Source organism: Chionomys nivalis, chromosome 9 (genome assembly GCF_950005125.1).
Source record: "Chionomys nivalis chromosome 9, mChiNiv1.1, whole genome shotgun sequence".
In the NCBI taxonomy this organism is placed as follows: domain Eukaryota; kingdom Metazoa; phylum Chordata; class Mammalia; order Rodentia; family Cricetidae; genus Chionomys; species Chionomys nivalis.
Genome location: NC_080094.1, coordinates 33302011 through 33329215, shown reverse-complemented (window position 1 = coordinate 33329215; position 27205 = coordinate 33302011). Strand labels below are relative to the sequence as shown.

Genomic DNA, 27205 nt, shown 5'->3' with positions numbered 1-27205 from the left:
TAAAATCTGCTACCACTACTCTGCTAGACAGTGTAATTGCTCACTACATTCTAAACCTTATCCTTACATCCACAGCTAAGTATAGTATAGCTGCATCCCTCATCAAAGCAGCTTCTCTTCACAGCAACTGGAAACCAGCACAGAGAACCACAACTGGACACAATGCGGAGGTCAACAGGCCCACAGGGCACCCAGCTCCAACAGACACAGTTACATCACAGCTCCTGAATTTATAGCTCAGGGAACACTGTGGAAGAAAGATTTTAAGAGTCGGCATAACCAGGAAGTCTGCTGTGAAACAATCTCTCTTCGACATTGCCGGATAAACAAGACCAGAACAATGGCAATATTAACAGACACATGAATGTGAAAGAAGGAAAATTCCGTGCGTTACAAGCACTAATGACTGCTAGAAGGAGCATTAGCTTCTCCCAGGGATAAGCCCTTTACTGTTTGCCCAATGCAGAGTGGTCCGTCCTGAAACCATATACACACAAATAACACAAACAGACTCAGCAGGTTATATTTATATTTGTGACACAAACAGGAACATACATATGTAACAATAATAATCAAAAGGAGGCTATAAACTAGAAATTGGGGAGCTCAAGGGAGGTTAGAGCAAGGGTAGAACTGAGTTGGGCGGGATGGAAATGAGGAGGAAAGTGATATAATTCTAGTTCAATTAAAAGCATACCTTAAAAAGACAAGTTTAATCATACAGGAATCAAGTTATCTTATTTATACTACCCCTCGAAATATAAAAGATTCCCAAGATGGGGCAGGCTCTGCTCATTTCCTTCAAAGCAGAGAAGCAGCCAAATGACATACTTCTTACCACACTGACACAGCAGGTAACAGGGATCCCAGAAGGTATGAAAGAGAAAGCAGTCGTCTTGGGGACATTTGAGCTGACTGAACACCGAGGATGGAACAGAGAACAGATATCACTGCCCCTATAGTTTCCATTCTCTACAGACAGCACTCAGTGTGACAGTGTGAATCTGGACCATTTGTCCTTGTGGAGAAATCACATGCAAGGTCTCTTTTATAAGCAATCATTTCTTGTAATAAAGGGCAACACAAAAGAAAGTATGAAATAAAAGAACAATTATCCATAAAGGTAGGCAAGAACATAGCTAGATGGATAATTTCAAGCAAAAAGGAAACAATTTGAAAGATGCCTAGAGACATTATTATTGCTAGAACAAATGCTAACAGAAGGATGCCCAAGCAGACAACCATGACTCTGTTGAAGAGACAGATGAGAAAGGAGCCAAGGAAACAAAAGAACTAAAGCCCAGCCTTGGAGCAAAGCAAGAATCAGAGCTGCAATTAAGAAAACAACGCTGCAAAGCACAGAAGGAAACCAGAACCAGGGTTCTGCAGAGCGCAAATCTCGTCCTGACATTTGCGGAGATAACTGAGCAGATGGGGCTTATACACAGGCCATCATCCATTTTGATTTTTAAAATACTGACAGCCAAATTCACTACAAATAAAGGATCAGTTCATAATGCCACTTTTCTCCATCAATCTTTACAAAATGAAAAGGCAAAAGGAATCAATGCATTTGAATATGAAGAAAAGGTGAAAGAAAAACCCATCCCAAAATTAAAGAAAGGTCGGTTTCAAACAGTAAGAGACAGGCAATACAACACACACCTCCCAGGAGGTTCCCAGCTGCTGCCTGCCACAGCTGTTGCCCTGCATCCCTCATCTTCTTCCCTGTAAAGATGGGGAGACCTAGCATACCACCCTGGTAGCACTGTTGGACGAGGCAAACAATGCAACAATTAAAATCGTCTTACATTTATGGCTGCTCAGTCTTCAGTGCAGGAGGAAAATTGAATTTGTACTCCACTGGTTTAAAGTTACAAATTAAAACTTAAGTTACTGAAAAAGCTTTAAATATATTTATAGTAAACTCAGTATGTGCACTGTATTTTATGTGTAAGATTTTATAAAATAAAAATGCATAGCCAGTAAATCTAATGCCAATTTGACATCTGAATTAAGATGCACTGTAAATGTAAAAACAAGGTGAACTGACAAATATTTTCTGATAAAACTTAGGTAAATTGTACACCATGCTCTATTATAAATATATGATGATTAATGTGTATATTATAGATAAATATTGTACATAAGTATATTATATATACATATGCATGTGTATATAATATGTAATTATATATATGTACGTATTATATATAATTATATATTATATAATAGAGTATAGAATTTATTGTATTATATGTTAATATATGTTATATAATGTTATTTCTATAATAAACAGGTACCTATATTGTTACAATTTCTATAAGATAAAATACACTATTAAAATTGGTCTGAGTTGTTTAACAATTTTAGTGTGGCTAGAACGGCAACCTGTGTACTCTAGTCGAGTTAGACAGTGCTGTCCTGAAACAATGCCTTTGGTTCAAGAGATTATAGATAGAAACCATTCTATATGGAAACTCAACTTCTCATGATGTGAAAATAATTTGTATGTAAACTATTTAGGATAATTAAATGGGCCTATAAACTTAAAGAAGTGTTACAGCCAGTTCTATAACATGTCAGTCAAATCTGTTAGCTGTGTCAAACAGTATATTTTTTATTGTAATGTTATAAAAGAGAAAGGCTTATTTATGTAACTCATTGGCCACCAAAGGTGACCATCTTCAGTGTCATCTCTGTTGTCCAAATTCATGGAAGTCAGAGCTATTTGGAAGTAACTCGTCTTGTCTTTGTGACAGACAACTTTCTCAGGAAACTGCTCTCACCTGACAAAGCAGACAGCCAAAAGTACGATATATTTATTTATTTATTTATTTATTTATAACCATCTCCATTTCTGCAAGCATGAGAATATCTGCGCAATGAAGATCTGCACGCAGCATAGGTCCACATTCCCTTTTTCAGTGGAAACACACTTGCTAATCACACCTCTTACAGACACATGCTGCTCAAAACCATGGCCTTAGCAAGGAGAGTGGGAGTCCCGATGTCTAAGTAAAGCAAAACTGCTGCCACCCTTAAACAGTGCAGAAGCAAAACTAACTAATTAGGGTGCTCAGAGAAAGCAATCTTTTTAAACTTGCTTCTGCCACACAAACACGGGGGATGCCAAGCTGCCACACAGAGTAACCATGGCCAAATAGGCACAGATGAAAGAGTATAAACCCATAGTCAACTGTAAATTAAGTTTTCAAGTATACAGGAGGGCTGGAAACATAACTCAGGCGGTAGAGTGCTTGTCTAGCATGCATGAGGCTCTGGGTTCTCATCCCAACACTGCATAATTCAGGTGTGGGGGCACAAACCTGTAAGCCTGGCACTTGGGAGGCAAAGGATGAGTTTTGGAAGTTCTAGGTGATCCTGGGCTACATGGAAAACTTGAGGTAAGTCTGGGCTGAATCCCAACTCAAAATTAGAGAAAAGAAAAAGACAAAAAGAGTTATAAAAAGGCAGGCAGGAAAACAGAAGCTTCAATTTCAATACCATAATCAATTTGTAAAGGGAAGCCATGTTTCTATACCTGGGATTTACTATGCATTATCTTGACCCTGTCACGGGAACAGAGAGGCCTCTCCCATTAATGGTAGAAAGTTCACACCACAGCACTGATGTTCAGGGGACCCTTTCTTGGAACCCCACGTGGAATATGAAATTCCAACTTCATAAAGGAAGTACTCCAAATATTTTCTCTTAAGAAATACATGAATAGATCAATGACCACATACCTCCTGTTTGCTTTGCATGTACTTATATTTTACACTACAGTTGATATCTAGGTTCTATGTCTATGTTAGAAAGTGCATTCAGTGTCCCTAAGGTTGGCCTGGTCTGGATACCCCAGTACCTACTAGTTACAGTAAACAGCTCACCCCCACCTTAGTCCCTAAGACAGGCTCAATTCATCACTAATTGGGTGACCCATTCCTTCTCACAGCCTTGCCCAACCAGCATGCACCATCTCCCTGACCACAGAAACCAGCTAAGAAACCTAGCTAGCAGTCACTGAAAAGCCTGGGGGTTGCTGGGTGTCTGAAGTTCGGGAGTGAATTCCGACAGTGGGGTGAGTAGACATAGTGCTGGAACTGCTGACCTTAACCTTGCCAATCACAGGAATTCAGCAACACAAGGCCTGAAGGCAAACACCCAAAACACAGAATCAAGGAAAGCCCCAGACAACCAGATCCCTGGCCAAGCCATTCCTAAACCCCTCCATATCACATTTTTTCTGTGACCTTGTTAACATTCTTCACTATTTAAAGCTGCTTGGAACTGAGTTTTCCATTATTTCAAGTAAATAAACATACAAAATGCTACCTGATAAAATAAATGTCTTTTTAAGAGAGTCCATGTTGCATCTGCATCAAGTTTAATAAATTTTAATAAAGTTTAATAAATTTTCATATGCAAAATATGAAAATTTTTATCTGCCCAATTAGGAAGACATATTATTGGTATCTTAGTTTTATATCAGAGGATGATTCACTAAAGTGGTCCAATGGCCTGAATGATATCAACCCAATGCTGACTGTGTGAGATACCTTCCCAGCCCTTTGTCCATACAAAGTCAGTTCATGTGACAGGAACTACCACTACCTGCATCTTAACATGGAAGTCTGGGAAACAGAAGGGTCAATGCAGCCAAGGCCAGCAAAATGGTCAGTGGCAGGTCCAGGGTAAAGGTCATTAGTCTAAGAGGATAAAGGGCCTTCTTGCTCCCAGGTTCAATGGGACTCCACCGCCACTGCCCTACTTCAAACCCAAAGCTCTCGGAAATCATCCCAGGTAAGCTAAATGTGCACTGGACGACTGGACAATCAACTTATCTGTACCAACTAAACCATGGTCCCATAAGTCAGCACCCAATCAGTATAGGTGTACAGAAAACACACTTCCACATGACCAGGTAATCTTTTCCTCCATGTGATGGCAATAAATATGCCGTAAGAGCCTACCCGCACACATGCTCCATAGCTAAAGATCAAAAAAAAGGCCCTTACGTATTCAAAATAATTTATCACAGTACCAACATTTAGCAAGGTGCATTTGACTTATTCTTGTCCTTTTGCTCCAGGAATATTATTCAAAAGCAAGAACCAGCATACACCCAGCAAACCTTTATTTGTGAGCAGCTCCTGTAAGGAGAGAGCTGCAATGGAAAACATGGTCAGCTTGGCATTCTTAACATCAAAGCTTGTCCTGGACGGAGCGCAGTGATTCCTCTGACCCTGCCAGGCACGCTGCAGTGCCGCCAACCACCTCCCTATTAATTATCAATTCCTGGTTACAAAGAACTTTGCTTATTAATTTGCCTTTCTTCTTAAAGAACAGATTCAAGAGCAGAAGTTTAGGAATGGGAGAATAGAGTCTGCGGAAATTAACAGCATGAGTGGAGCTTTAATGAGAGATTGAAAAATTAACAACTGCACACTGCAGAAGTGCAAAAGCATCTTTCTCTCACTTGTGTTGAGATCAAGGAAGAGTCAAAGGACAAAATGTGTGAACACATTTCAAAAAGACTAAGTGCTTTGCCCATGGGAGTACTGACAGTGACTTTTGTTCAGAGAGGCATGAGGTCACCTACATTGGTATATAGGATAAACAGATTGTTTGTAATAATCCTCTCTCAACTCATCTTTATTGTATGCCCTCCATCCCCGTCCTCCCTTCCTTCAATTCTACCTACTATGAACACCAGGAGCACACATACAGTTTCCTGTGGGGCTGCCTGGAAAGGCAAAGAGACAAGAAAAACAGATTGAAAAAATGTTGACGGGAGATTAGGGGGAGGGCAAGAAATAGCTTGTCCTGAGCCTGTAGATTTATGTAACCTGCTCCCAGCTAACTGTAGTTTCAGCCACATATAAGCTTTAGTCAAAGAGACACTGGCAAATAAACTGCTTGAACATTCTTGTTGCTTGTAGCAATAAGGACTGTGAGATCACCTTAGTAATAACTAACATATTGGTAGAGAGATAAAAAGTCAAATCAGCCCCAACTGACCTGGAGCCAACTACCAACCAGGAGGATGAAGCCATCTCCAACCTGTAACAGCATATTCCAGAGGAAGACAAGGGACACTAAAATCCATGATGTAAGCCTGGGTCATGCAATCATGGGAAATAGCAACTGTCTGCTTAAGTCAGGAGGACGTAGAGAAAGTCTTCAAGCTTTAAGTATCTTAGAAATAAAAGAACACAACTAAGTCTAGTAATTATTTAATGAACTTTTTCTACATAGGAAGAGTACCAGAACATAACAAAATAACAATCCCAGACCTCAAAAGAGTTTATAATTTTAACAGAGAATGAAAACATACAGATAACTACCATGTACTGTGATGGATTACACATCAGCCCCTTGCATCTCCATAAATGCCTATCACTTACATCACATTTATGGACCCATTCTTCCCAACAGCTTCTCCAGTAACGTACTGCAGTGTATCCATGTGGACCTTAGCGCCACCTACTCATTCAATGTCCAGACCTAAGTAGCTCAAACAGAAACTGTTAATAAACAAGTACCTAAATGTTCATAAAGTCCTCTATGTGTCAAAGGCTTCACAAAGAGGGGGAGAAAGGGGAGGGGAGGCAAAGAGAATAGACACACATAGACTCTACAAATTCATTTAGCATAAACTATCCTTAAAGAATTATATTGAAACTAAAAATTAAGATCTGCTGCTCTTACAGTCTGAGGCCCCAACCAGTTTGGGAGCCTCTATCAAAAAATGCCCTTTAGGCCTGATCTAGTAGAAATCAGAGGATGAGATAGGACAACCAAAGATGAAGGGAACTGTACAAATGAATACCCAAAAGCAGGAAGGAAAATGTTCGTCTCTAGATGCAATCTGTATGAGATATATATTCAAAAGGAGTGACCTGAACAAGACCCACAGCAATAAGCAGGAACTGAGTTGGGCTATGTTTTTTCCCAATGAAAATCACACGAGGAAGAACTATGATGTCTGAAATGCCCACCTGGACAAATCCTGAATAAATGTCAATGATCACAGTACTGTCTCCATGAAGCCAAGGGAATACATGATGTTACAGTCATGTCCTGTACAGCAGGGCTTCAAAGGTCACACAGTGGCTCCATTACGTTATCACCTAGTGATGCTGTAGACAGCTTGTGCTATGATGCTAACACTAGGATACAATTACCTGATAGCACACCTCTCAGAATGTGCTTCCACCATTATGAAATGCATGACTGCATTTCACACTGTTCAAATTGCAGGAATAAACTATAACTGATAGGAGCCTGGCCATCAGGGACTTCAGAGTGTGCTTGCCTTGGCTCTCCCTTTGCACAGCTACAATACCATGCCTGTTGCTTGGTGTTTGTAGCCATTCATAAAACAACTGCTCAGAACCCCTGGGTCCACTTTCTGGTCTGGCTTGTTACCAATCACAGATGTTTTTACATCTCAGGCTAGAGTTTTGAATCAGGGAATGGTTAAAAACAACTTGATACGGAAGCCTATACTCTATGGATAAAAGCAATGTCTCAAAATTTGGGTTAAGTTGATGACCATAAAACCTTAACCCAGATCTGCCCTCTGGTTTATTTTTTAACCAAGAACATGGAAGATACCACCAAATGAAGGAAAAATTGTGTCTTCCCCATGTTTGGTGTAGGTTCTCCAGAAAGCAGAGGATCCAATTCCCTGGCCAGGGAGACCCAGAGAACCACAGGAAACTCATTTCACAAACCTACCACATCGCAGGCCTGCTGAGCGATGGCCCAGTTAGTAGTCTGCTTCAAATCCATCCCTTCCAGTTCATACAAGAAAACTGCAGAGAGCCAGGGAAAAACTCTTTTATAGATTGCTGTAATCTTGCCGAGACAAACAGCTCAGCTGATTCACTCTGTCATAAAACAGAAGTAGCATGCTTCTCCTTGGAATTTAAACTCAGAAACCTTAAGCCAGGAAAAGATCCTGTTTGCATTTTATTATAGTCCCTGTTACTTAAGAAGCCCTGAAGGAGTCAAGGCACCCTCCATCTATGTGCTCTCCATCCCAGCCATGAACTTCTTGTATTACCCAGAGAAGGACTAGCAAGCCACTAGCACAATTCCAAATTAAACTGTGTGCATTCTTCTCTCATCATTATGTGGGTTCAAATATGCCCCATTCAGCAGAGCAAACACCAACAGGGTATAAGATACTCAATAATTCCACACAATTAAAACCTGAAAAAAACTTCAAGTAACCTCAATGCAATTAGAACACTTATCAAGGAAACTGCTGGTGTGGGGGTTGGTGTGAGAGTAGCTTGCTTATTCTCTGACAGTTGGAAGGCCTGTGTGGGGCAGCTGAAAATACAAAATCCAGCCAGGCACTGGAGTGATCAAAGCCAGTGTCTATAGCAAGAGAGGTGTGCAGTCTGCAGAAAAGCATGACTAACCAAAGCTGGAGGAACTCAACCAGGAGCACTGCCTGGCTCTAAGTCCCTGGCTGCAGAGTGGTCCAGACACACACACAGGCCATGCTCCCTTCTGCCATACCATCTGACACATGGCTGCCAGTTTTGCACTGCACTCCTAACTGTCTGAGATTTATTTTGAAGCACAGAGCTGAAGGAGCTCCTTGGAGGTCAGATAACATACCTTGGGCATTTTTTATTTAACCATCTATAAAACTCTGGGACAGAGAAATAAGTGTGTGCAAAACTGATAAACCAAAAAGCAGCAAAAAGATGGAGGTGGAGTGTGGGGATCAAGAAAGAATTCTCTAATCCCACTTTGAGATGAAAGCTTGAAAAATTCAGCAGCCCTAAAACATCTGGGATTTGTAATATGCCAGACCAGGAGGTGTAACCAGGGGTACACCATGAAACAGGCACAGTATTGTGGCTGCCCAAAAGAAGAACCACAGCAAGTGCACTCTACAGCTCCCAATCGCCAGGCTTGCAGAAGCTGGATTCATCCTAAGAGGCAGCCCAATTGCTGATAAACTCAGCCAACATGCAAACCACATGCCAACATGTAAGACCAGAAAGACAGGCTGAAAAAGAAAAGGAGGGGCACACTGCCCTCAGAAGGTGGCAGTGCACCCAGAGACCAGGTACAAACAAACTTGGGCATCAGTCAATGCTAGCCACAGAAGAGAAGCCACCTTCACTATTTAAACCCCAGGGACTTCAGTACAGGCACTACTCACTCACTTGTGACTGGTTACTGTTAGCTGTAAGAGAGTTGCTGAAAAGTCACCATGAATGGTGAAGTCACCACAGACAAGAGGAAACCAACACTACCACAAGATGAGGCCCGAGAGAAGGAGATGTTTCTATGGGTAGTGTTGCCAGGCAGAGCCACAAGCACCATGGGCTAGTCCCTGCTGGCAGGACCTGAGGCCATGGAGAAGAAAAGCTGCCACTAGAGAGGTTTTCAGCTTCCCACAGGCTCAAGGGAGCCTAGAAAGGGGCACACTGCGGGGGTCAGCCCCCACAGTATAGGACAGAGCAGAATGGATCTGAAGGTAAAGAATCCAGTATTGCCTACTTTTCCCAGTGTGGCAGCTCTGTCAGCACTCCAGCATGAAGGTACAAATCCATCTCATGGGCACTGAGTAAAGTAAAGATTCTAATGCAGGAACATGGGGTGGAGTGCAGATTCAGAGATCTCTTTCCTTCCTGCCTCATAAACGCCACTCACTGATGCTGCCCATCGTGAACCACACTTTCAACAGGCCAGGTTCTAAATGATCTGGGTTAAGGATGGGCTGTGATGCAGTGAACTCAGCCACATTCCTCCCAAGAACAAACCACAGCGTCATGCGTGAGGCCTTCAAATAGAGGAAAAGTGCAGGGGAAAGCACAGGAGACAAGGTCCACACAGCAGGAGGCGATGTTTCTCACCATGTCCTCACATTTGAATAGATCAAGGATATAATGAGGTACACTGTGTGGCCCCAATGTTCACATCTGAGGCTCTAAGGTCTAGATCTCAGGATACGACTGTATCTACAGACAGGACTTTAAGTTGAAATTAATTAGTTGAGGTTACTAAGTTAAAGTAAAGCCAGTGTGACTATGGTTCTCATGAAAAAGTTGACTGGAACACACTGACGATGGCCAAGGACACAAGCACCAAAGGGAAGGTCATGTGAGGACACAGCAGGGGTAGCTGTCTGTGTGCCAAGGAGAAACGGCCAACCCTGGAAGATCTTCATCTTGGAGTTCTAGGCTCTAGGACTGTGATGGGAAAAAAAATCAATCTGATGTTTAAACCATTCTGACTGTGGTGTTTATTTATGGCGCTCTTCACTGATTAATACAATGGGCTTCATTTTTGTTTATTACTAACTGAATCCCATAACCTTTTACTGAATGCTACTCTGTGAGAAGCAGAGCCATGGGAGCTGGCTTACAGAATGACAGATACAGTCCTGGCCAGCTCCAGCTCTTGAGTGTCCATGTGAAAGACAGAGATAGAAGCAGGGACAGCGACCCCACCTGAGTCAGACAATGGAGAATACTGTACCAGATTAAAACCAAATGCCATAAAGCATAGAGGAAAACAAAATCCATCCTAACCAAACGGTGGGGGCAGAGGGCTCCAAATGGATTCTGACAGGGGACTAAAAAGGGTAGCATTCCTAACGATGGAGCAACCCCAGCCAAGACTAACAGACACCACGAAATCCAACTCCCTGTTGTACTTGGGACCAGCATGCCAGCCAGCAGCGTGAGTAGATACGCCAACGGTGGTGGGGCAGACCCACAATAGGACAGTTGAAACTGAACAAACGGCCCAAGCCTCTCGGGGTGAAGCAATGGAGTTTGCAGTTTAGAGAACAAAGAATAAGAAAAATGAGAAGGCAGCCTAAGGAGCAAGAAAGGGGATACAGAGCACAGTCACAGAACTGCCTCATACCACCTGTCTAAGATGCACCTAAAACGGTGGTTCTCAACCTGTGCGTCACAACCCCCATAGGAGTAATATATCAGACATCCTGTATGTCAGATATTTACATTATGATTCATAACAGTAACAAAATCACAGTTACCAAGTAGCAATTAAATAATATGGTTTGGGGTCACTACAATATGGGGAACTGCAATAACGGATAGCAGCATTAGGAAGACGAGAAAGGACAAACACACACACTGTGTTTCAAAATGAATGTGAACATGTCATCATCTCTTACCCTTCTACATTAGACATAGGGAATCAGCTGGCATCAACCACAAAAATTTCAAAGCTGGAAACAGGAGCACAAGGAAGTAAGAGTCACAGCCCAGTAAGAGAAAGGGAACTAAAGCCTGAGATACAATTCCTGAGTTAAGAGATCAAAGCCTCAGACCCCAGCCACTGGGGCCATGATGCTACCAGCTCTGCTTAAACAAACAAAAAAGTCAGCAGTTTTGATTAGAGCATATAGTATCCCAGGGACTGGTATTGTCCTTCTAATGCCAAGCAACCAGACCTTGGATTTCACTATTCCCAAGCAAAAGAAGTAATAGGCTGGATACAGAAAGAAGGGGACTAAGCTGTTCCTTGCTTCTGAGCATTCAAGAGTTCAAACTGTGCTGAGATGCAGACAAGTTCAACATTCAAGGGACCTTCACCCAGCACTGACTTTAATGCTAATGTCTATCTGAGAGGACAGAACCCTGTTTTCCTGGATCTGCTCCCCATGATGTCTGTTGATAAATTAACCTGAAGTCCCCCATCTGCAACAGGAAGGGAAGCATGCAGCACTGTATGCAGGGGTGGCTCCAGGCACAACTGATCAGCTTACAGAACACACTGTAGAAACGCAGGAGAGGATTACAGAAACCACACAGGTACATGTACACACCTGAGCAACAGCAGCCAATTCCTACACAAGATTTTCAAAATAAGCATTTGAGTAGTGTTCTCTACCACAGCCCGCAGGCGGTGTGTTCCAAAAGGAGATAGAGAGAGCCCTTAAAGCACCCAGTGAGGTCAGAGGGTGAGCACAGCTTAAAGTACAAACAAGCAGGGGAGGGCAGGAAACCACCCTGCCTTTCCCATTACCTTTAAAACACAAATTCTACTTATCTGAAAAGTCATGAAAAATAAAGGTAATTAGATGAATGTAAAATGGGATGAGAATCAGAGGAGGATATGACTTCAAAGCCCAGAATCGCTCAGGGGCAGGGGGATCTTTTATAAAATATTTCAGAAGCTTCACTGTTGTGATTTTATAGAAGGATAGAAGAATTCAAGATAAAATTAGTTACAGTCTAGGGATGTCACTCTGAGGCAACCTTGCTCATGCAAGGCCCTAGTGCATTCCCTAGTGCCAATGCACCTCTCTCTCTCTCTCTCTCTCTCTCTCTCTCTCTCTCTCTCTCTCTCTCTCTCTCTCTCACACACACACACACACACACACACACACACACACCAAACATATATGGGGGTAGATATCACAGCAGCAACAGCAGGAGATGATGTTTAAGTCCTACGATGTACTGCTGTTGTGCCTCTGGTCCTACCAGGTACCACCTGTGCTAATAACTTTCAAAGTGTTTACTAAACATGATTGCTGTTGTTCTTTAAATGCGACAAACTATTTCTGCATCTTTGCAAACTTCCTGAGGAAAGTTACCCTGTGTCATAGAAAGTCCAAAGGCCTGGCCTTTAGGGGCTGCTACCGTACCACTCAGGGGTCTTAAACTTCAGGAACAAATACATGCCCCCGCCCCCCGGCAGTGCTTATTCTAGCATGACTATTCTGAGATATGCATGAAAGCTCCGCTCAGCTTCATGCACCATTGTCTCTTGTCAAAGGCAGGCTGCGGTGTGCTCAGTGGTAGGGCAGTTGCCTAGCATGTCTAATACCCTGGGTTGAAACCAGAGCATCAAAATAAATAAGTGAATAAGTAAATTCTGAACAAAGGAAACACTGAGAAGCACGGAACCTCAAAATATCATGCTTTTCTTCTTGGGAACAGAAGGAGAGAAGGAAATCTGAAAGCTGAAGCCCTCACCTAACACTGTCATTTGGGCTCCTGCAAAGAAAGTCCCCAGGCCCATCAACCCATTTCCACCTACATCAAAGCTGAGCATCTAGCTCAAGCAAGGCATCTTCATAACCCCAGAGGGGGGGCAGGAAACCTCGCTGACACAAACAGAAGTGGGCACAGTATATTGCTGACCCTGGCTCTATGACACTGTTGTCAGATGAAGACTTGGGGACTAACTCAGGCCTCTGAGTATGCCCCACAAATGATTAATCAAGCATGCCATTTCACATGCAGGAGATCCAGCTACATGCACTGCTGACATTTAGCTAAGCCCTGCTGAGCTTGGCCAGTCAATATTACATGGAGCTTCCTTTTTATCCCTAAGGCACTTCACTGGACCTCAGAAGCAACAGGATGCCATCAAAGCAAAAAGTTTAACTCAACTCCACACCCAGTGCAGTGTGAATCTTTTCTTTTAGGAGATAATGCTTTGGTAGCTAATTAATGGGGTTTATAAATCTCATCTTACCAATCAAGTGAGTCAAAATAACAAGAAAACTTCTAGTTTGCAGCACAGAGCATGAAAAACGGAGACCAAAATTACAGGTGTCCCTCCCTAAGTGTATAATGACAGAAATACATACAACATCGTCTAGTCACAGAGACATGGAGAAACTGAGTGGCAAATCAGTAGTTTAGAAATTCCTGTAATCTAATCATGCTATGCAAGTGTGTTCTATAATGATGCCATGAAAACCAATTTTGTTCTTAATGCATTGCTTTTATGTTGACCTTAACAAAATTAGAAACACAGAGTCTATGTCCTTGAATAATAGGATTTTAAATGTACTGAGCTCCAAATGGAGAAACTCCAACAAGTAAAAGCATGTGTGTGGAATATCACAGTAACCTGTGCATGTTACAGTTCTCAGTTGGGATGTGAGCTGTCACTCATGACCTGAGACACTACCCACAGACTCATAGGCCACAGTTCCAAATTGGCTTCATTAATCTTACCTTAAACACAGCTTATAACAGCCATATTTTAGATGAGAGAGAAGTTACCTACATAAGCCAGTACAGTAAGATTAAGACACTTTTCACAGCCCTTACTTTCAAAATATTTTGGGTTTCATTCCATTTGTTTGTCCATTCCTTGGTCAATTCTTGAACCTAGAAACAAAAACATAAATATACAATGATTTTATTTAAAAACATAATTATATAAATATTTTATTAAATATACACTGCTTTTATTATATATTAAATATATAACAATTTTATTAAACATAATTTTTATCTAGAACAGTTTCTAAATGTATAGACCCTATGGAAATATGTATGTCTACATATGATAGATAGATAGATAGATAGATAGATAGATAGATAGATAGATAGATAGATAGATAGATAGATAGATTTAGCTGCCTCTACTCCTTGAAAGAACCACCACCAAATATAAACCAAACAGCTGGTCTCATCAACAACCTACGTTGCAGCAAAGGAAAGTGACAGAAACATGTCAAATTATAGCTCTATGACCTCTTTTCCATGATGGACCTAGTTGGATTATTAAACACTTGTAACTCCAAGGATGGCAACAGCACATTGTGTTTGCTTTTCCTGGCCACACTCTCAGAAATAGCCATTTATTTTCCTTTCTAATTGGATGTGGTGATTAAATCATCCTGGATGCTGCAGTTTTCTTTTAGGAGATAATGCTTTGGTAGCTAATTAATGGGGTTTATAAATCTCATTGTACCTTTGGGTAAAGGGGGGAAAGATGCTTCTTTATTTGATCTTTCAGACACAACAAAATTCTATTGATAAAAGTCAGTTTCGGACCATAACTTGAGGAGGAAAGGGCAGGGGCTGACAGCTGGGTGCACAGTTGGTGAATACTTCTCAAAGCTAATCAAGTTTTCATCTACTTCCAGAAATGTTTTAAGATGATCCTTATGATTAATTAACCAAGAAGTAAAGAAGTAATAGCTGACTCAAGAGGCTAGGGGAAAATGGAATGAAAAATACTCTCTGTGGAAAAAAGACAGGTAGAACTCAAAGACTGGTCCAGGAAGGGGACAGCTGGCCTCGCAGGGGTCACAGATCTGTCTCACCTGACTGCATCCCAATTCCCATAGCAGAAACAATCTCCCCTAAGCCTCCTGTTCTCCTTACCAGAGACTCCATCATGTAAGGCTCCTGTTGTCCCCCCTCCTAAGGAAAAGGCCCACGCATGTGCCCTGAAGCACAGAAACCAAGACTAAACAAAGAGTGCTGCTCATGAGAGAGTGGGGATCTGTGGTGACCCCTGACTTACACTCAGTGTTCATTCACATACTGAAGTTACCCTAGATAACCATGGGTTTCCAAGTAAATGTTTCTTCCTTCACTGGCTATTTCTGTTGAAGTCTGTCTTCTTTGTAAACCAAGCAAACAGGAGTGAACACACCCCCATCAGTCCCTGCCTGTCTCCACACTTAGATAAGGCTGTGGTGACAGTCAGAAACCACTCATACCCAAGGACCCTTCAAAGGACAAAGCAGGCACTCGAGTGTTTTGTTCTAAAAAAATTTCCGAAGGGGATATTCTTGTATCTTTTCTCCCTACAGTAGGGAAAAGAGTAGCATCTAGTTTACTAACCAATGAGCGGACTTTCACTGGCAACTGATGTAAGAATAGGAAACATTCAGCAAAAGACTGTGCCTTACACCACCATACACATCCTTATGGAGAAAGGTGAGCCGATCAGCAGCACAGAGACCCACAACTGGACAGTGTGCAGAGAGGGAGAGATTTTGAAACAATCATAAATGGGACGTCTTCATTAAAGCCTTCCACTCTAGGGTCAGGAACAATTAGAAAAGAAGGAGTTAAGATTTTAAGGGCCAGGGGTGATGGGGAATACCAAGGAAACAGATTCTTCCAGATAGCACAGGGCTGGTACACATATGATCTCATACAGATCACGGCAGCAGAAACAGGGCCAGCACGGGTCTAGGGTTGAAAGGGAGAGGAAGGCATGTGACCCTGTCCCTAGCCAAGAGGCTGTCTGCAATTGACACCCACTTGCAAAAGAAAATTTAGTGTTCTCTGATGGAGTCTCACTGGGCACATTACCCACACGTAAGGCAGGCCCCATGCCCAGCAGTAGATGGCCAACACAACACAAACTCAAAGGCACCTTTTTAGACTTTTTACCTCTTGTTGCTTTGTTTAGGCAGTTTTGTCTTGTCATTTGCTTATTATGTATTACAGTTTCTTATTTTTTTATTTCTATCGAGTTTTGTGTGTGTGTATGTGTTTGTCTTTTTGTTTTTCTTTCTTGGTTGTTTGTTTGTTTGTTTGTTTGTTGACTGTCTGCTTCCTAAAGAGAGAAAGGGCATGGAGTTGGGTGGGTAGGGAAGAATGGAGGATCTGGGAGGAGAAAGCATAGTTTTCAATAAAAAGTAATAATAATTCATCCTTTTCAAACACCACCAAATAGTCTGAGCTTTCAAAATGTTCTAAGTACTCCCTGGATTTGTCATTGTGTTTAAATCAAATAATCTTCGTTAAGAACATAAACAGAATCCAAGCATGTGTTCCATCTGACAATGTGCCTGAAGAGTAAGCCAGCAGCAAGCCACGAAGAAGGACAGTAGACAGGAGACAAGACTGAGAGCATGCTATGGATAAGACAGGCAGTCATCTCCTTCTCAGCATGAAGACGACAGTCTAATTAAGATGCTTATTGGTCTCTGTTAACTTGCTAAGTGTTCCTGAAACCTGTAATTGATAAACAACCACACCCACACATTTCACTGCACTTAGGATTTGAAGCAGTAAAATATAAAATTTCACGAGAAAAATGAGGATTAAGAAGTGGACATCTTTACTAATGCTATTATCAGCTATTAGCCAACATGATTAACCTAGCAGTTATGAAGAAGTTCATAACTACAACTCAACTTGAGCCTTCCACAATGTGAGTCTTGAGGTTTTACCATCAGACTATTTGCTTTCCTCTAGGGCTGTTTAGCACCAGAAAAAAATATGGACTCCTAAACTGCTCTTATTGTCTGTTTCTCTTTTCCCAGAGGGCATCAAAAAAATTAATAGGACAGAACCAAGTCAGACACGAAGCTTATTTAGAAAAATGTAAGCCTCAATGTCAGCCCTCTGTCGCTCACCTCCTACAGAGCATCCTCTGTTCTGGTCTCACTGCTGCTCCCTTCCTGTCTCTTAACTGGTCCCTGACCCAGAGTATTTGCAGTCCCCTGCAAAGTCAAAGGCTCCAAAAAGCTGAAGAGTACTTAGCACGAAGTTATGGGGACCTCTGTGGCCTCATGAATGTTAACTTTTCAAGGACTCTGCCTGCTTGGGAGGTCCCGCTCTCTATCAAGAGGCTCCCCTGTGACCCCAAATGTAGCAAGTCATTAAGTGCCCTTCAAATTCTGTTTGCTAACATGTGGACATGCAATACCTAAAGAGCTAAGAAGAGATATCATGGACCAGGTGTGGTGGTGAAAACCTCTAAATCCAGCAGGATGGGTTCAAGTGCAGTTGACATTACATAGTGACATTCTGTCTCAAACACAAAAAACAGTGTGTGGCCATTGGGTTGGGACTAGAGAAAAGCATAATAAAGAAAATGTGGTAAGAGCCCGGAGACTGTCACAAGTTGTAGCAAACAAAGACTAAAAAATAATATTTAAGTTGAAATTAAAAAACAATAATAACTCCAACTTACTCTTGCTTCATTTTGGTGAAGTTTTTCCTCCATACTTAAGGCTGTAGGGGAGTCCAAGAGGGCAATCTATAATGTAAGTCATAAAGCAGTTAATAGTCAGAAAAGATGTACATTTCTAAGATTTTCACAAATTATCAGAATAGTTTCACAAAAAATTAAATGTTTATAAAAAAGTATTTTCTCTTTATCTCCAAAGTACTATTTATGATTAAATCTCTAATCCATGGAATACATGTCCTAATATCAAAATCATAACATCACAGTCGTGAACCTGCATCTGCCATACAGCAACGGGAAAGCCATAGCAGCAGCATTTCACTCAAGGCAAACACATCTAAGTCCCTACAGCTCTCAGAATTCGTTTGTCTACTGCACACAAAGAACAGAGTTCAAAAGGTAAGACACCCAAGTCTTGCTTAATAGTTCTTCCATGTTGAAATATACAAACAAAATATACAAAACAAAACTTGTTTTCAGTGCTGACGGCATCCAGCATATGACTTGACTATGCTACAATCTATATTTCTTTATCCATGCTGTGGAAGGGTAAAATCAGGTGAGAAGCTAGGACAAGTGGACAGCCTGGGGTTTCAGTTGCATGTCTAATAATTAAGCCTGGGCCTCAGGGGCAGGATCATAAGTGCCCCATTCTGTCTGCTGCCCTTGCTGCCAGAGATGGCACAGGAACACACAGAAGGAGTTCAGCACAGGAGAGCATTCTTTCTCAATTTAATGGAACCATGTTTGTGTTGTGTTATCATAAGTGAAAATGGTATAAGCCAATTATCCTGACTATTGCTTTTTAAAAAAAAACAATATATTAGGAATATATTGTATATACTTAAACAATATAAACCTTTTTATTTTATTTTTAGTGATTTTATTTCCATTGTTTGGTATTCACTGCATGGCTATCCTGTAGTTGCTGTTGGTGCTTTCCTGACTGATGTAAATGCAGGCTTTTCTAGTCATTTGCTTTACCAGCAAGCTACAGTAACTATCCTCGTACCAACCGCCTACAGTACATGTGACCATATCAACAGACTAAATTTCTTAGAAGGGAACTCCTTAGACATCATGTGATTCTTCCCTACAGTACCAGCATGGTGTTCATTTCTATCTCTTTCTCTGGACTTCTTAGGTTCAGCTAAACATTCAGTCTGTTAGGATGACTGCAGGCCACAGAGGACAAGACAGAGCTGCTCAGTGGGGAAGCACAAGTGTAGAACTCGGAGGGGAGAGCCTGGTGACAGTGTCTAGCTTCTTCAGCTACCCATGTGCATGGTGGAGAAACACATGGGCATCTATGCAGCCCACCTTGGTTTGAAATTCTCAGGCCACAGCAGCCAAAGTCCAGTGAAAATACCAGGGCATACCTTCTGAGGGGCATGCGCAGTTGTAGGAGTCCCTTGCCTCAAGGGATCCAAAGGGATGGCTTCACAGCTACCATCTTAAATTTATATATTGTCCATCTTAACCTGGATGAAATTCATCAACTGAGGGAATATTTTTATTATTATAAGTATTGCCTGGTTATACAGCTGGCATCCCACTTTTACCAGGTTTACAGATACGAAAGTTATACTAAAGCCTACCACTCTTGCCAAAAATGCTATATAGCCAATGCTATTCATTGTATTGGACATTTTCCACATAATCAGGAAGCAATCTGAAACTAGTTTTCTACAACCTGTGCTCACCCTATTTCTTCCCTTTCCTTTTCTTTTGTAATGCTTTTCTCTGTAGCTGCTCTTGCCAGAGCTAAGGAAATAGTGCTAGGTCTCATGAGAGCAGCCTCCTTCCTATCTGAACTGTGTTGACTACAGTGGACGTTCATGATGTTATATGCACTGCTGCATCCCCACTCACTTCTGCCTGCCTGCGTTCTCATGGAAGGAGAGCAATGTCCTGTCTGGTTTTAACTGTGAACTGCACTTTATGTCATGATGAAGGAATCTTTTCTAGAGCTCAATTTATTATTCTTCCTGTAGCACTCGCCTTCTGGGTGAGTTAAGGAACAGGGCTCCACCTACTCCTATAAGCATCATCTGCCTAAGCTTTACTCTGGTTCTTGTCTCATGCACATCTCTCTTAAAGGCCTCGACAAAGCTGCTCTGCTATTTACATTCTAACACCAGGCCTGGCTATAAAATGAGGAGTCTGTTACACCTCCATCCTTTTGCCCCTTTGTTTTCTTTGCTTATTAACTGTCTTTGTTCATTCCATTTCTATTTTTATTAATTTACTTTTCCCAAATTCATTTGTGAAAGATTAGGGAATTGGAACATTTTCTCTCTATAAAGTTAAAAGTGAAAATATTTGTAAATGCAACAAACACTTGATAAGAAAATGCACCTAGAGGCCAACTTCATTAACCATGTGAAAATTGCAAAGCAAAGCCATTCTGTCATAGCATTGTGCAAGGGCAAGGATCTGCAACGACTCAGCTGGCACTGGTGTATGGTGATGGGGAAAAGGAATGGCAAAACTACTTTAAAAACTAGTGGTTCCTCCTGAAATTATGCATATAATAAATATGTATACCTCTGACTACCAAGCCTTCCTAGGCATAAGCCCCACAGAACTATATCTGTATGTATACCAAAAGGCATTTAAAGATCCACAATAAACATAATAACCCCAAGTTAAAAAAAAAAAACCCAAAAAGTAAATCAACAATTTACTAGATGAACTAGGAAATCTTTGTGTAACGGAATATAGAGTTGAGAGTAAGTGGGTGCTCACCTACATGCAACAACATGGATGAACCTCAGAAACACACTGGATCCAAATAACACATATTGCAAGAGTCCATATATATAAAGAGCAAAAGCAAAAGCTCTGCCTCAAATGGTCAGAAGAAGCAAGGGTACCCGTGAGAAGATGGGAGGGTAGGTCCTGGCTAGGGCACTAAGAGTAGCTCCTGGGACATAGTGAAGCTCTGTTCTCAAGATAAGCACAGAGAGATGGGTGACTTGAGCTTCTAAATCTATGTAACTATATATACATGATGCAATTTGTCTGTATCTATATATACTTCTGCAAAAATTCTCTGTATACATTAACATACATATATACACATATATTTCTATGTAATAGAAGTAAATATCTATCAGAATTTTTTTATCAAATTGTATTTTTAAATGTTTGGCACATGATTTCTGCAATGGCAATATATAAAATTACTAAAAGTAAGAACTGATTTTCTTTAGCTTTGCTTAAATAAACAATTCTAAAATTGGAAGTTAAATTAACACTCTCAAAGAACTATAAGAACACTGGAATAGAATATTCTCAGAAAGATTTATTCAGAATTACTTTAGAGAGCAATTGAAAGGGAGATGATGCTTGTGGAGGGTGGGGGTTGGTACACAAATGTGGGAGGTCAGAGGATAGCTTTGAGTGTTGGTCCTTAGGCACCTTCTACCTTAGTTTGACATCTGTCTCTCATTGGCCAGAACTTCACAGTGTAGGTGAGGCTACTGGTCCACAAGCTCCCAGGGATCTGCATGGCTCCACTCCCTATCTCACCATGGCTAGGATTCCAGGCATTTACCACCTCACCTGGGCTCTATATGAGCAAGTACTCACAAACCAGACCATCTCTCCAGTCCCTTATTCAGAGATTGCTTTAATGACCATTTATGAATATTTGTTTATTAATTATCACAAAATTAATTATGTAGAATATGCCTATAATTTCTCAAAGATTTATAGTTTCATAATTTTTCTTATTTTGATTTAGACTCCCATGTTTGCTATAATATATATGTAAGTTTATAAAAATATATTTTATAAATAGACTCTTCATCCTTACTTCTAAACCAGTGACAAAATCGCTCCCTTAGTTATAGAAATGAGATTAACTTGTGACAGAAATAAGGAGAACAAACAAACACAAGTCAGGGCTGATGAGACGGCTCAGTGGGTGCGCTGGGTAGTTTATATCAACTTGACACAAGCTAAAGTCATCCAAGAGAAGGGAACCTCAATTAAAAAAAAATACTTCCATAAGATGATACTGTACACAAACCCGCAGGGCATCTTCTTAATTAGTGATTGATGAGGGAGGGTCCAGGGTGGTCCTGAGTTCTAGAAGAAATCAGGCTGAGCAAGCCACAAAGCAGCATTCCTCCCTGGTCTCTGCATCACTCCTGCTTCCTGGTTCTTGCCCTGTTCTAGCTCCTGTCCCGACTTCCTTCAATGATGAACCGTGATGTGGAAGTGTAAGCCAAATAAACCCTTTTCTTCCCAAGCTGCCTTTAGTCACGGTGTTTCATCACAGCAGTAATACCCCTGACTAAGACAGTGGGTAAAGGCACTTGCCACCCAACCTGATGCCAGGAATTCAAGCCGAAGAACTCACATGATGAAAGGAGGGAACCAAATTAGGAAAGTTATCATCTGGCCTCCACAGGGGTACCATGGCATGGGCAGACCCACGCTCCCTCAACAGTCTCTTAGATCAAGGGAAAGCAGCTGCATGAAATATTTTTCAAATGCTTTCCTTCGCATATTAATCATTTAAAGGGCTGACTTTAGACAAGTAATGTTTCCAAACACAGATAAAGGATTCCAATAGCAGTGTATAAATAGAAACGGGCACTGTGGTTCCTGATACCTCAGTCTACTGACAACTCCCTTTCACACAGGAGGCTGACGTCATAAATGGAAGTGTGTACGCAGGTATTTTTAAGTGCAATGAAGGAGTCCTGCAAAACTGAAGTCTGCCATCTTGTGAGAAAGGACTACCAGGCCGACTTCAGGACACAGGAAACTGAGATTTCAATTGAACAATATTTCTATAGTTCAAACCTTTTCTGGGCTATCAAGAGTGTGGAGTGCCATATATCCTTACAGGGAAAGCACTGAGCACTTCCCATTTACAGAAATGAAGTTGTGTAACAAGAGACTTAAGATATCAATAAATGCATCTTCCTTTTATTTCTACCAGCAAAAGTTTAAAACAACTTCCTTGATTTTCTTTCAAGGGTAGCCTTTCTTCACAGTAGGACCTGAGCCATCTGGAACGTAGCTCACACAGTCCTCACAGAGCATAAGCCTGTAGGAAATGCTCAGGCTGGGAGAAACAGAAGGACACAGCTTCTCCGGGATTCACAAGATCCTGAAGTGAGGCCATTTCAAGAATCACGCAAGTCCTGGAGAACAGCAGCACAGCCGGGCCAAAGACATGCTTTCAGAGGCACCACTGAGTCACCACAACCACCTATAGCATGGCTAAAGTGAGACCAGGACTCCTCGGTTAAAACACATTTAGAGTCATAAAATGCATGGGAAGAATCTTAAATATTACTCTCAGCGTCTAAATTTCTTTTGACTAATGGAGATTATGCTACTAGTCCTATTGCATGCTAAATATCCATCCATAATTGATAAGTATTAGATGGTCAATCATTTAAGGCTTGATGGATAAAATCTTATATCCAGGATGCATTAGGAATGCAAAGGCCAAAAGGAAGCTGATCTAGAGTCTGGCTAACTCATCCGAAGCTTTACTTAGCACTTATTTTCTCAAATCAATACCACAAGATAATTGTCTCATTAAGATCTAGAAATAGATGCCATTACTCAAAGAAAATTATCTATAAATCTCAGAAAACTCCACCTGATTCCCTTGAGCGAGCAGGGTTTTCAGCCTGGCTATTTCAGCTCGCAGTTCACGGATGAGCTTGACGTTGGCATCCTCATTAATGGTAGGCTTGTTGATGATGTTTTTGGCTCTATTTGCATAGCGAAGGGTACTTAGGGTTTCTCCATAATTGACATCAGCAGGTGAAATGGCTGTGAAGAATGAATACAGAAAATAATTCATCTAGCACTCCATGTTTCAGTTAACACAAAGTTGGTTTGTAATTTAAAAGTCATATCAACCCCAGGTCACAGGAAAGACTAAATATTCATCACCACAGTAATGAATATTAAAACATTATCTAAGGTTTATAGGAAAGGGTGTTGGTTATACCAAATTAATGTCGTTTTGCTCCTCTCACGTCTATAATCGGCCACTTGAACAACTTCAAGATAGGGGTGAGATATCCCACACAGGAAAGGGCTTTCCTCAGCCAGTAACATGAAATTTCAGGATTGCACTTCTCTATTCAGCAAGAATTAAAATACTTTTGCATTTCTGATAAAAAAAAATATCTATCATCTGGAAATGCCCAGAGCCTAGCAGTTTTTCAAAACTCAGTAGACTACTTAATTCCTTCGTTCTAGAAGCTTTTGGTTCCTTCTACACTGCACCCCACCTAACCTTTAAGACTAAGGTGAGTATGTGGCTATGTTCCCTTAACGCCACCAGTGACTGCAGGGCAAGGGCTGTGAAGAGTATAGAGGAGAGAGAAGAGAAAAGGAGAAAGAGACAGAGGAAAGTAAGGCTGAGAGGTAACAAGCCCTGAGTTCCCCTTAGCAAATCTCCTGTTCTACGTAATTTTTTCAATTCTTAGTCTCTCACTTAAAGTGATAAGTGTAAAAATAAAAGTATACTACTATTCCCATTGTGTTTAACTCCTTGGTTTTTCCTTTCAATTTTCAATTCTGTATCTACCATTTTAAATAGCAAACGTTCGGGTTGTTTATTTGTTGCCTCTATATATGAGTCTCCTAAAGCTAGTGAAGTTCACAGTGCCTGCCTTGTACTTTAAGCAAAGAGAAGCTGAGCATGTCTGCCTGGCGTTGTAGCCTCCATGATGCCCAAACTACAGATGTGTTACAATAGGTGATTTTCAAGACAGGAAGAAACATCATAATGAGACACTTTCAACTTAAATATTTACACTTAATCTCGATCCATCGCCAGATGAAGGTTCTAAGGTGATATGCAAGATATTCATCAGTATAGGATAGGGTCATTTCAGGTTCCCTCTCCTCAGTTGCCCAAGGTACCAGCTGGGGACATCTCCCTGGACACCTGCAAGCCCCTCTAGAGTCAAGTCTCTTGCCAACCCTAAGATGGCTCCCTTAGTTAGGCTATATACTTCGCTGCTCCCGTATCCACCCTTCCTATAACCCAACCATCCCATTCCCCCAAGCTCCTCCCATCCTCCCCTTCTCACGTTTCTCACCCCATTTCCCCTTAGCCCCATGCCACCTCACCCGCAAGTTCCCAGTTTTTGCCCGGCAGTCTTGTCTACTTCCCCTATCCAGGCGGATGACTATACGTTTTTCTTAGAACCTTCATCTGGCGATGGATCGAGATAGAGACAGAGACCCAATTTGGAGCAACGATCTGAGCTCTTAAGGTCCAAATGAAGAGCAGAAGGAGGGAGAACATGAGCAAGGAAGTCAGGACCACGAGGGGTGCACCCACCCACTGTGACAGTGGAACTGATCTATTGGGAGCCCACAAAGGCCAGCTGGACTGGGACTGAATAAGCATGGGTTGAAACCGGACTCTCTGAACATGGCGGACACTGAAGGCTGATACGAAGCCAAGGACAATGGCACTAGGTTTCGATCCTAATACATGAACTGGCTTTGTGGGAGCTTAGCCTGTTTGGATGCTCACCTTCCTGGACCTAGATAGAAGTGGGAGGACCTTGGTCTTCCTGCAGGGCAGGGAATTTGGACAGCTCTTCAGTATCGAGAGGGAGGGGGAATGGAGTGGGGGGAGGAGAAGAGAAGTGGGGATAGGGGGAGGGGAGTGGGGGGAGGGGGCAATATGTGGGAGGAGGGGGAGGGAAATGGGAAACGAGGAGCAGGTGGAAATCTTAATTAAAAAAGAATAAAAATAGCCGGGCGGTGGTGGCGCACGCCTTTAATCCCAGCACTTGGGAGGCAGAGGCAGGCGGATCTCTGTGAGTTCGAGACCAGCCTGGTCTACAAGAGCTAGTCCCAGGACAGGCTCCAAAACCACAGAGAAACCCTGTCTCGAAAACAAACAAACAAACAAAAAAAAGAATAAAAGTAAATAAATAAATAAAATAACAAAAAAAATATTTACACTTAATACTGATGCTCAGGGATATAATTTAAACTCTTACTAGCAATCATGATGGTTTTAGAGTTTCCTCCAAGGCTGTCTTTCAAGAGCCAAGTCAAAACAGAATCTCTGTAAGGCACAAAAACTTGCTTCTTCTTCACAAGAGGGTTGGCTGCATCCTGAGATAAATCAGCTGCCGGGAAGAAAGAAATAGGAGATCATTCGAAAGTCTGTGCTTTCTAATTTATTTCTAAAAGACCTGAGCAAGCTTCCTGGGTTCCTACAACAAACATCCAGCAAGCATGTTCTGAGCTAACACTATATCGAAACAAAAAAGGGCAGGAAGTGACCTCAAACCTACCTAAGGCAGAAATGACATTTCCCAGAGTCACGAGGGACTTGTTTATATTGCCCCCTTCCTTGAGCCTGACCCCAGTGGCACCGGTGGCATCCGCACGCTCACTTCCAGCAAGATCAACCAGGTGGATCTTGCTCACAGTTTCACACGGCATTTCAGCGTCGAATTTCGCCTGCAGAGAGACATGCACGTGACACTGAGGAGGACAAAGGGCTCCGTGCGTTTCATGACCAGATCCCCATCATTTTACTCTCCCAGCAGAGATCTCTCAGGTAGACTTTTGGTGTTCATTTGCTTGTTTTATTGGCTATTGTAGTGATTATGAGAACTGCCCAAGTTAAATTAGAAGTCCCGCATTGGGCCTCTCATGCTTTCTGAAGAACCAGTCCATTTGGCAAACCACTATCACTTGACAACAACCCTCAGGTTTAGAGCAAGCACAAAACAATATAAAGCCAATCCCTAAGAGGAACTGGAAAAAAAAAAAACTAAATAAACAATTAGCTTCATTCTTCTGAAAGTTCCAACATTCCAGACACAAAGGCGCTTCAGACATGACTAACGACAGTTATGTAGGATATCATTTGATACCATTTAATAAACCACATCACATCTTTAAAGATGGGGAATACTAAAACGTAAGTTCCCTTGCTCTGGATCCTACCAGAACTTCAGATTTCCAATGACCTTTAACCTATGTTTTATATTTTTAGCAAAATGTAACAAATCATAATACAAATAGATTTTGACGGACACGTAAACCTTTTAGAAACTACAGTCAGCTACATACTGGTTAGGCATCTACCAGAAAACTGGAGAAAAGCCAGGAAGCTGCTACAACACCAAGTGGGGCTCTAACTGAAGTCCCGGCAGGACAGAGAAGCTCAGGGAGTTCTTCTGATCCGCCTTGGAGAGTCAATTCATTTTTCTGACCTCTGGGTTGTCTCTGCTCTCTGCTGTGTTCCATGTCAATGTGGAGAGACAACTCCAATCCCTAACACTTGCTGAAACCAGGAAGAATTGCAACTGTGCATACCTGGGGGTGGGGCTTTGGTAACAGACTACTTCCCCTCAGCCACTGCCAGCCACCTTCAGGACACTGTCCACCACCCAATCATAATGGATTCTTACATTAGTGCCTCTGAGTGCTCGCTGTCTTCTAATACTACTCTAATCATAATCAGCATCAGCAGAGCCCACAGCGT

At 41.7% G+C, this 27205-nt stretch overlaps 1 protein-coding gene across 3 annotated transcripts in view; it reads right to left on the bottom strand.

Moving 5' to 3' along the window:
• Positions 1–27205, bottom strand: part of Kif16b (kinesin family member 16B) — a 296601-nt gene that overhangs the window by 218038 nt on the left and 51358 nt on the right. For all 3 annotated transcript variants that reach the window (XM_057780936.1, XM_057780934.1, XM_057780935.1), the window contains exons 8-12: positions 26004–26172; positions 25704–25835; positions 23327–23502; positions 17701–17766; positions 14082–14141 (exon numbers count right to left, since the gene is read on the bottom strand). In XM_057780936.1, coding sequence (XP_057636919.1) covers positions 14082–14141; positions 17701–17766; positions 23327–23502; positions 25704–25835; positions 26004–26172 — 603 coding nt within the window. The remainder of the gene's footprint in view (positions 1–14081; positions 14142–17700; positions 17767–23326; positions 23503–25703; positions 25836–26003; positions 26173–27205) is intronic.